The following is a 10,457-nucleotide window of genomic DNA, read 5'->3' on the forward strand; positions in this document are numbered from 1 at the left end:
CTTGTGCCCGGTTAACGTTAAAAATAGAATCAAGACATCTGCGCATGCATTGCCCGTGTTCTATTAAGAGTTAGATGGAAAAAATTCGTGGGAAGGCAATTGCACATGAAATTTTCGCAATTTTAATTCATATCAATATAAACCCTCTTCTTCAAAAATTGACCCCTAATAGACACCTAGAGGTCAATAATAAGGATTTTTTTTTAAAATTTTGAGTTCCGACTGTTTTTCTTGTAAGGGTAATTGCATGGAATGATGAAGAAATTATCTCAAACCAATTTTTTTAGTTCTAGAGGGCATGAATTAGTGAAATGATCATACATGGAAAACAATAATACTTGAGGAAAAATAGTGACTAAATAGTGTAGGTACCAAAGTGACGTGCACAAAGAGAGCAAAAAGAACTGCAAAATTTGAATTTGATGTGTTTGTTCAATGAATGGGATATGTCATTTGGTTTTTAAGAAATTGACTAAAGTGTATTTAATTCAGATAAGATAACCTTAACCAAAAAAGAGAAAAATGTAATCAGGTGATACAGGTAGAGTTGAGAGAGAGAGAGAGAGAGAAAATATATCTAGTGTAAAAGCAGTTGGTTTAGTGGAATAAAAATTTTAATTTTTAGTTTATTTTGGGACAAAGCCCTTTTAACAGCCTGCAAGAGCTGACAAAGAGAAAACAGCAGAGGAGAACTATGGTAGCGCTTGCTTCATCATTTAATTAACCTTCGGTTGATATTAAGTAGAACTGATCGGTATTCTGAGCAACACATTCTCCTCACTGTTGAGCAGAGTAAAATTTCAGAAGACGAAAAATTGACGCAAGATGAACTGTTTTTCAGCTGTGAATTTTCAATATCAACCACTTTCTCCGCATTCCGCGCTTAAGACCATTATTTCCCCAACCAATCATGGCGTTCACCGCAATTCTTACATGTTTTAGCCATTGTTAGCATTGATCGTTCGAACTGGGTCAACTTCAACTAAATTGTGCCGTAAAAGGTGCCTTTAACAAATGATTAAGGAGAACGCCAGGTATCTGAAATTCAATTCTATCAATAACATATATCCAAAACTATAGAACAGCTTTTCCTCCTAAGAAAAGTTAGCAAATGAAAAAATGTCATTTTGTTGACAGCACGTTCACTAATAATTATGCTTTATTAGTGTCATCATTATAATTATAGGTATAATTATACACTTCTTACGGAATTTACAGAAAGTAAATTTTGTAAGGAGTATAAAGATGTCAGTATTAAATGTCCGTGCAACTGAGGCAAAAATGAGTTTATAATTGATAAAAGTGGCTTTTGACTGATCCAAGGGTTTTTCTTTTCAGTTAACTGCATGCAATTGAGTTTGATTCTATAAAAGATGTTTTAATTCTTTTTTTAGGCGTTTTAAACAAAACGTAGAGTAACTTTTTTAAATTTTTTAACCAAACCTCATGTTTTGCTACTTGGTGCTTCAGTTTTTGCGGTTTGAAATTTTATGCCATCTTTTGCAAAAAATTGTCCTCATGAAGCCACCAAAAATTTAAAAATGTATAGTATAATTTATCAGACGGACAATTTGCTGTTTAAATGTTACTTTGCGTAGAAGCCACTCGTTAGCTGATTTCGCCCAGGGAAGATTAAAACTAAGGTATCTTAGAGGCAAGTTCTAATTTATGATTAAATGTTTTTTTGAGAGCAAGGAAAGCGATTATTTATTCGTTGATTTATTGTTTCACAAAATTTTTGTGTTCCAACAATATTTTGTTCAATGAATTTGGGCCAAACATAAAATATTTCATTATTGAAATGCTTCAGTATTTAGCCATATACATTAAAGCAGAGTTTATTTCCATGAAATTGTAGTTCTCGTTAATTTCAAACCCTGAACCTAACTGATCGATTCAGTATAAGAAATTGTGTTGAATTAGTTGTGAGTTTGTAAGTCTTTTTATGGTCTTTCAATGCTTGATTTCTTTTGCAGATCTTTCCAACAGTGGCGGCATTTCACAGGGTTGCTCACATACGACAGACATTTCGTCCTGTTCACAACTTGTTCTAGAAGCACCTTCATCACTCACTATACCAACACAGTAATAACTACTCTCGGAACTCGGTTCATTCTCACCAAACAGGGACATGTTCATCACAGGCATTCTAAAAAACATCGAAGATAAATAAGAACACCTTTTATATTACCAGTTGCGAGGTTTATATTACCAGCCCCACATTGGGGCTGCCATAATTGGGTATGAAACAATCGCGGGGTGATCTACGAAAATATTTTTGGTCGCCGTTTCTAGTGTCCTGGACTATTTAATTAAGGTAAGAAAAATCACCCCCCACCCCCCCCCCCCCCCCCCCCCCCCCCTCGTTTCAATAAGTCATCTTTTCAACTGGTGTCTTAGTTGGCTCAAATCATAAGTTACACTGAAAATGTTTATCGCCTCCTTTTCACTGTGAGTTTGATCGTTAGAGTTACAATCAATGTGCTCTCCTTGATTCCCAATAAAGCATAAATAATAATAATCTTCATTTCTCAGTAAGTACATTGAAGAGTTAAAATATTAGGTAGATGGGGTTAATGTTCTTCAAAAAAAAACCTGACGCAGAGGTCAATTAACTGACCTAACCTGATTTAACGGACCCGTAATTCTGAACAAACCCGAAAGCTTCAGATCAAATTCTATTTTATGTTAAATTGAGAGATTACAATCAGTTACTTACCATTAGTCAGCATGTGATAAAGGACACACAGCAGCAGAATGAAATTTGTTGACAATGAAAAGACGATTCGTTCGTTCCTGGCCCTTCACGCTCATTTTACAGGTCTCAAACAGCGTTTCAAAATAGCCAAACATTCGAATTGGATACTCAGCGAATTTCCACACACGCTGGTTTATTTATTCGAAAAATCAGAATATCATTACCGTATATAAAACGGGGTAATTTTGGTCAAAATTGCACCGCGAGGGCTATTTAGTCTAAATTTCAAAAGATGATTATTGACAAATCCAAAACCGAAAAACGACAGTTTCATCCTCTTACGGTTAGCATTTGTAATCACAATCCCACCTGTTGCAAACTTTATGCCATAATATCATTAAGACTTTTTCCCTACATCAAGAAGTCAAAATCTTGCAAGAATCTTGAAAGCAATCTTGTAAGGGATTACATCCTGCTTGCAATCTGTAAAGTTTGGTACTTTGCGAAATATCGAAAATCGTGTGAAAAAATTTCAAAAAAAAATGAAAGTATTTTCGTCGTTTATCGAGTAAATTTAAGTGAAAAAAATTATAAATTTGGATAGCTCTAGATGTTTAGAGTTATTTGTCGGAAAAATGTATCCGAGTCCAAAATCTTGCAAAAAAAAAACTAGCAAGATGTTAGTAAGATTTCACATTCAAAAGGTATTTAGGAAAAAAGTCAAATAGAGACAGTTCTGCTTATCAGAATTATGGTAACAGTCAGTTCATTTGCTTATCAGTCAGTTTTAGCTACCAAAAAATACTCAATTAAATTTTCCAGAATATCAACGTTTGCCGTTTGCAAGATTCTTGCAAAATTCCTGCAAAAACAGAATCCAGTCTAAAAAATTTTTCATTGGTTTTGGTTTTGTAAATTGTTTAATAAACAAAAATTTGCTTCAGAGATGTTTTCCAAAATATTAGTACCCTAATTTACTTTTTTGCCTGGATTAACATCTTGCAAGATTTTTGCAGGAATCTGGCAAGACTCTAGCAGGATTTGAATCCGCTCATTAATAGGGACGTTTCCTACTTTTTTCGGACCCGATAGAAAAAACTTTTCTGAAGCTAATTTTCATTTGTCCGGTTTTTTGGACATAAACTCTTAATTCCAAAGTGTTCAAATTAACTTTTTGCATTGCGGCCGTGTTTTTTTACTATTATTGGAGTAAAATTGAACGTCGTAAACAATATCAGATTATTTGAAATTTAGTATTTTGAATTGAATAAACAGAGGCCAAACGTGCATACACTCTCACCACTTTTCCCGTGGTAATATCAATCAATCATTCCCAATTCGTAATGCAATTTTTGAACAAAATAGTACTCATTTAAAATCAAAACCTACTCTAAAAGCTAGGAAACTGTTTATTGCGTTTATTTAAAACGATCCAATTGATAGAATTGAAAAACTGCCAAAACTGAGAATTGCACGTAAAAAGCAATCTGTAAAAACCTTGAGATCAGTAATGCAATGAAAAAAACAAGAAGTTGTTCGTGTTAATTCCACTTCTTTGCCCAATTGAATTGAAGGCAGTTCTAAAGCTGAAAGTGCATTAAAAATCGAGATTTTTTTAAAAATCGCAGCTAAGAAAATTTGTAGCCAGTTCAAGTTAAAATCAGTGCCAGTGTTTTTAAGCATTCTAGAGCTCGCAAGTTGTATAGTTAAAGCTCTCCTTGTGCCACTAAAATTAGTTTTCTCAAACTTGTCTTTCAATGAGTGCAATTTCTAGTGGAGCAAGCAAGAATTTCGCTTTCTGGACAAAACCTAAGATATCCTGGCAAGATATTGTCAACGCTTCATAAATATTTTTTGATATATGTTGCTCAGATCTTGATTTGATGAAATGAAAACAAAATTTTTGCAAATTTACAAATATTTCAATTTTTTCTTTTCAAAAAAACAATTCAGTTGTTTTGGAAGTGCTGCATGTTTAATTTCTTTCTGTTTATAGCGTGTCCCATAAAATTGAAATAAGCGAACGTTTCAAAAGCTACGGATTAGAGTTCAAAGGTCAAAGTTCAAATCTAAAACATGTAGAAAAAAATTGATGAATGAAAACTTAATGGAGAAAACGTTGACATTCAAATGAGCACAGCACATTGATGCTCAATTGCATGTTTATGGCGTTTTTCGAACGTTCGCTTATTTCAACTTTATGGGACAGACTATACTTTCTGTAGATTCCCATGTGTTTTTTATCGATCGACAGACATGGCTTCTGTTAACTATATTCTGTCCCATCAAGTTGAAACAAGCGAACGATCGAAAACGTCAAAAACGTGCAATTGAGCATCAATGAGGTCATTTGAATGTCAACGTTTTCTTTCGATAAGCCTTCATTCATCATTTTTTTGTACATGTTTTAAAATTGAACTCTGAATTTTGATCTCTAAACTGTGGCTTTTGAAACGTTCGCTTATTTCAATTTTATGAGACACGCTATATAAACCAAAAAAATTGCTGTGCAGTCACGAATACAACCAGTCGGCGGCTAGTTGCGAACGAACAACTATAAAAAACATTGACTGTTGATGTTGAGTTATTTTTTTAAAGATTTTTTGCACAGATTTACCAACTGTAGAGAACAACAGAACAACCAACAATTTATTGGTCAAATTCACACGCAATTACGTTCGTCACCTCAACTATATTTTTTAGAAAATGAAATACGATTGATTTCGATGTGTACAAAAGTTGCTCAAAAATAGTTAAATGTTAGATAGGCAATTTGGAGCAGTCCGTGGCATGCATGTAATAACAGTAAACAACAGTCATAATTTATTATAAATTGAAAAAGTACTGCGCATGCAACTGTAACTTACTCTATTTCACAAACGTCTCCAAGTAGATCAACAACATCCCATCCCAACTCTGCTTTTGAGTATATGTTCTGTTTTTTGAACCCAAGATAAAACTTGGGTGATAATTTCTTCTCCGTGAACACGTTCTCCGAGTGGCTGTACAAAGTCTGCATATTGTCAACATTTCCGGGAACTGGTAGTCTTCCTCTGATCCTAAAATTAGTTGAAATAATTATCTGCAAAGCTAAATTCGAAAAATTAGTTTAAAAACTTAGTTGCAAAATATAGTTTAAAAAACTATTTGACAAAGTTAGTTGCAAAAACCACTTGCAAAACTCAGTTTAATAAATTAATTGCAAATTATAGTCCTTACTCGGCCAAGGAAAAAAGCGAGAATACATACTGGATTTTGTCGAGTGTTTTCCCAGTTGTAAGCGTGTGCGGAAACCAGTTACACAAGGATATTTTAGTTCAAATTTGTTTCAATATATGTTCACTCACTTTTCATAAAGCGTGTTTTTGAGGGCTAGCATGAAAACTAGGAACAATCTTTTTTCACTAATTTCCAGGCCATAAGTCATCACAAAGTCCACACTAGAAGCAATTCCGTCCATATTACTACGATAGAGTCAGTTAGACCGCAAAAAAAGCAATCCCAATTAATTATTGTTTTCAGAAAATTCCTTCTCAATATTATTGCGCATTAAAAAAATAGCAGTTTTGATATTGGGTCTCCAGTAATTACGAAAAAAATTTCAGCAAATAAAAGTTAGTCTAATTAGGCCTTCAATGTTGTTGAACTTGGTTATGTTTCTCCTTGAATACTCAAAAAAAGTAAGCTTTTTACAGGATATAAGGAGTTTTTCAACTTATTGCCTAACTACGTTCCATCTCTATAATACTGTAAAATTCTTGCAAACTGGGGACAGATTTTGTCCCTCATTTCCATAAAACGCAAAATAAATTGAAATTTGCCTTTTCCGGATATTGGCCACGTAATAGTTGCAAAAAATTAGTCTGAAAAGAATTGCAAAGTTATTTGAATTATTTTGACAGTGAAATTTTTACATTGAAATTTATTTAATCACTTACAACTTGTTATAATTTTATCAATTTTTTTTAAACTTCTGAAAAATAGAAGATTGAAAAAATGTTAATTGGGCTACAATATTAGCGGTGAAATTTTTTTTTACCGCATTCACCGGAATTCTTACAAAAAAGAAACTTCCGTACAGAGGTTCGATCCACTCTCCTACAGCATGTCACCAACTCCTTATTCCACTGCGCAATCTGTCACTTACATCAATAATATTTCCTGTGAATTTAAGATAAGCGTTGAATTTAGCTATGAAAATTTGTAAGATTTGCAATTTTAGCGGTGAAAAAATTTTGTTCACCGCATTCTGCAGGTAACGGTAAAAAATTTTTTTCACCGCATTCTGCTGGTAGCGGTGAAAAATGTTCTTTCACCGCTTATGCGGTGAAAAAAAAAATTTTCGACGTTTTAATTTTTTTTCACCGCAGTCATCGCAATTCTTACATCTTTTAGCATTTTTTAGCGGTGACACCTCGGCCTGGGTAGTCTGATCAAAATAGCATACGTCTAAAAAATACAGCGATTGATATCTTATATAATTTTTCTCAATATCAACGAATAGTCTGCGATAAGTTTTTTTGCGCAGGTCATCTTCCTCTAGCAAAACTTTTAATCACGGCCGAAATTTGATTCCTGACTTATAAGTACTTCTTGTTCCATGCGTTGATTTTGTAGCATTACAAAATTAATTCAATTTTTAGCCGAGTTTCAAATCAGGAAAGATTCTTATTTCATTTGATTCTAGTCCATCAACCGGATTCAAATGTTTTCCAGACACAAAATCTAGTCTTTATAATGGAAACAAAAAACAGAGGAAAAATATCACACCGAAAGACAGCAATTGTTCCCTACAAAAAAATCAGAAGTGGAATAACTTACTACAGCAGTATGGAAAAATCGTAAACATCATTTACGCCAACTGAAACCCCATCAGCTTCAGCAATTTATTCTTGCACCGTCCGAATGAGCTATTAGTTGAGGGAAGCGGTAGCCGTGATTGCAAATAGTGAACAAAAGTAAAACGTTGAAAACAATTTTTGTTCCGACGACCACTTTAGTGGGGAGGGAGGAACTATATACTCAACTGGGTTTTTTTTTGTTGAGACAGTTTTTCGTTGAGTTGTGGGTGGTGTCAATAAACAGAACGTTCATCCAAAAATATGAAATTGAAAAGAGTTTTTCGAGTTTTGTTTATTACAAGGAGTTATCGAGGTTTAATTTTTGTATAAACCCGACAGTTTTTTTCATATTTTCAGTAATTTTTGATAAAATTTGGCAAAATTTTGCCAATATAATTTAAAATATGTTAAAATTTTTAACGGTAGAGTGCTATTGTTACCGTTAGAGATAGACGAGCGTTGCTGAATTGTTTGACAGAAGTGTTGTGACTAAAATTTTTGATAAGAACTTCAAAACTCGATTTTTTTTTCATCAAAAATGGCACAAAATAAGCCTTTGATCCACTCTGTTAAAGTTTGCAAGACGTAGTGTCTTAGAAATTTTGACACAGACTCCTTAATCTCCAGAAGAGCGCTAGTTAGATTTAGATGCCCAAAGAAAGGCTTCTGGAATTAACTTTTTGCCGTTTTTTGCAGATTTAACTTTGCAGAAGATAATTTTGCAGAATGCATCGTTGTTTTTTTAAATATTTGCAGAATTTCACTGGACAATTGGTCTTTTTCGCATACACTTGCAATACTTCGGTGGTTCGTTAGGCGGGCAGCAAAATCAAGGATAGGTTTGATACTATCATAAATTCCTGCAATCAGAATTTTTTTCAATTTGGTTTCGGTGCTGCCTTTTTTCAAAAAAATTTGCTTTTGTTCTTTCAATGTTGATATGAGATTTCAAATTTTTATTTAAGGCTCCATTCGTGAAAGCTCCCGTTTAGTAAAAGTAAAGCCGAATTTAGATATAGTTTGTTTTCAGAGAACCTAATGTCTTCATGGCTTTGAGGAAGAGTTTTAGTGGACTTGAACTGAATTTTTGTGTTTTGCCTTCAATCGCAATTCTTTTTGCGGTCTGATCACTAATTCTTTCCATTCAAAGATTTAAATGGTTTCATCAAGAGTTGTAAGTTAATCTGCACCATGTGTTCGGTTGTTACCTCATAATGTCTCTTGTGTCATTGAATTCTTAATTTAAGGAAGTTTCAGCGATTTTTCGAACTCGTAAATTTTTTTTACTGTTTCAGTCAAATTTTTGCTACTTCTGAATAAATAGAGGTCACTAAAGGTCATACTTTCTTATTTAACGAATACAAACTAATTTTGTGGGGATTGTTTTAACAGAACGTTTTTTTGCTTTTGGTACTCTGAGTTTACATACAAATTTTTTTCTCGCAGAATTTGGTAGTTTTTTAATTTTGTCCTCTATTTGTTGTTAATTTATGTTGTTGTATGCCAAAAATTGGGTAACTAAAAGTCTCAGTGCCAAGTACAGATACATAAATAAACCTAGTAACTGATATCGGTATATCGGTATGTTTTTATTGACTTTCATTTACATTTCGAAAAAAAAGAGATAGTATTCTTCAGCTTATCTTTTTTGTTCTAGTTTGAAAAGATTTTTGGAAACAATGCAATCCCATTCTCCTTCCCATATTTTAAATGTTTACAGTAATAATCTACCTTAAACTTGAGCAAATTGAAAATGTGAAAAGAAATGAGTGTTTCCGTTTCCTAAAAGAAGAAAAAAATATAAATTTTGATGGAAATATTGCTTCGATTAGTTTATCAATTTCCATTTCCATTGGCAAATAAAGAATTTTCTTTCAAGTTAATAAGTTGTTTTAATGAAAAAGTTTCCCACGAAAGTGGGAAAATGGACAAATTTGAAAATGGGAACTGATTAGACGTTGTTGGAGACGTTACAGTTAACGAAAACTAAACAAAATAATACAGTTGCACAGATATGCTCACAAAATCAATCACATCAATGATTTCTCGGAGCAAGAGTGAGCAAATGAGGCAAAGATAGTAAACATTGTGCTAATGCAGCGCAAAACCGTCTCTATTGATTATTTTTTTATTTCCAATCGTTTTAAATTGATGGCTGTTCGATTTAGATAGTTGATATTTTGCTGCTCAGTAACAAAACACGTACTTGATCCCTAAAAATGTAACAATTTTTTAATTGTATAAAATTTTTATTTAGTTTCTCAGATCCCTTCGTGCATCATACAGTAAAAGCATTCAGTAGTCAATACAAGCATACAACAAAAGGTATTTGTCAAAATGTCAAACAAAACTAAAGAGTCGAAAAATAAAAATTAGTCTGGCACATTTTACGCAAGCAAAAAGATCACACAAACATCATTAAAACCGTTCTAGAACAAAAAAATTGAAAAAAAAAATAATTACAAAACCAGAATAATAACTACATGCTTCGTTTGAGAGCATTTCTAGATTGTTCAATGGCGACCCAGAAAAAAATAAAAAAGCCTCCCCTAGCTTATTTGGCATAAATATTTTACGACACTCAGGCGTAAAGGCTGTTTTACGTTGTTACGTGCAAAAGAGCCGTTCATAATATGTAAGGTGGGTAAAAACGAAAGCCTCAACTAAATAGATCAAAAAACAATTTTCTGTAGTAAAATGTGCTGCTCATCACCGGCTGGTGCGCTGGTGTATGTGTGTGTTCGTGTGCTTGTGGGTGTAAGCGTGTGTGTTTATTTGGGTTTTTACGACTCGAAGAGGAGTATTGAGATTCTACAGGTTTTTTAGCAGAAAGCAAGTTTGTTCATGACTTGAATTTTGACTTCTTTCTGTTGGAGCAGTTACCTCCGTTTTTTGATTGTTGACTTCTGTTTTCGAAC

General features: G+C 33.3%; 1 protein-coding gene across 1 annotated transcript; it reads right to left on the reverse strand.

The window, feature by feature from the left end:
* Window positions 1–1,774: 1,774 nt before the first annotated feature.
* Window positions 1,775–5,751, reverse strand: LOC142350684 (uncharacterized). The gene is made up of 2 exons (XM_075402610.1): window positions 5,566–5,751; window positions 1,775–2,149 (listed from the first exon to the last, which is right to left on the reverse strand). Exons 1-2 carry the CDS (start codon window positions 5,715–5,717, stop codon window positions 1,954–1,956), a joined length of 348 nt encoding a protein of 115 aa, XP_075258725.1. The 5' UTR covers window positions 5,718–5,751; the 3' UTR covers window positions 1,775–1,953.
* Window positions 5,752–10,457: the final 4,706 nt, after the last annotated feature.

The sequence above is a fragment of the Convolutriloba macropyga genome, chromosome 12 (genome assembly GCF_964194025.1).
Source record: "Convolutriloba macropyga chromosome 12, txConMacr16.3, whole genome shotgun sequence".
In the NCBI taxonomy this organism is placed as follows: domain Eukaryota; kingdom Metazoa; phylum Xenacoelomorpha; order Acoela; family Convolutidae; genus Convolutriloba; species Convolutriloba macropyga.

Coding starts and splice junctions, on each gene's coding strand:
- LOC142350684 (XM_075402610.1), bottom strand. CDS start 5,717: ATGCAGACTTTGTACAGCCACTCGGAGAACGTGTTCACGGAGAAGAAA. Junction 2,150..5,565: donor GGAGACGTTTGTGAAATAGA/GTAAGTTACAGT, acceptor GATGTTTTTTAG/AATGCCTGTGATGAACATGT.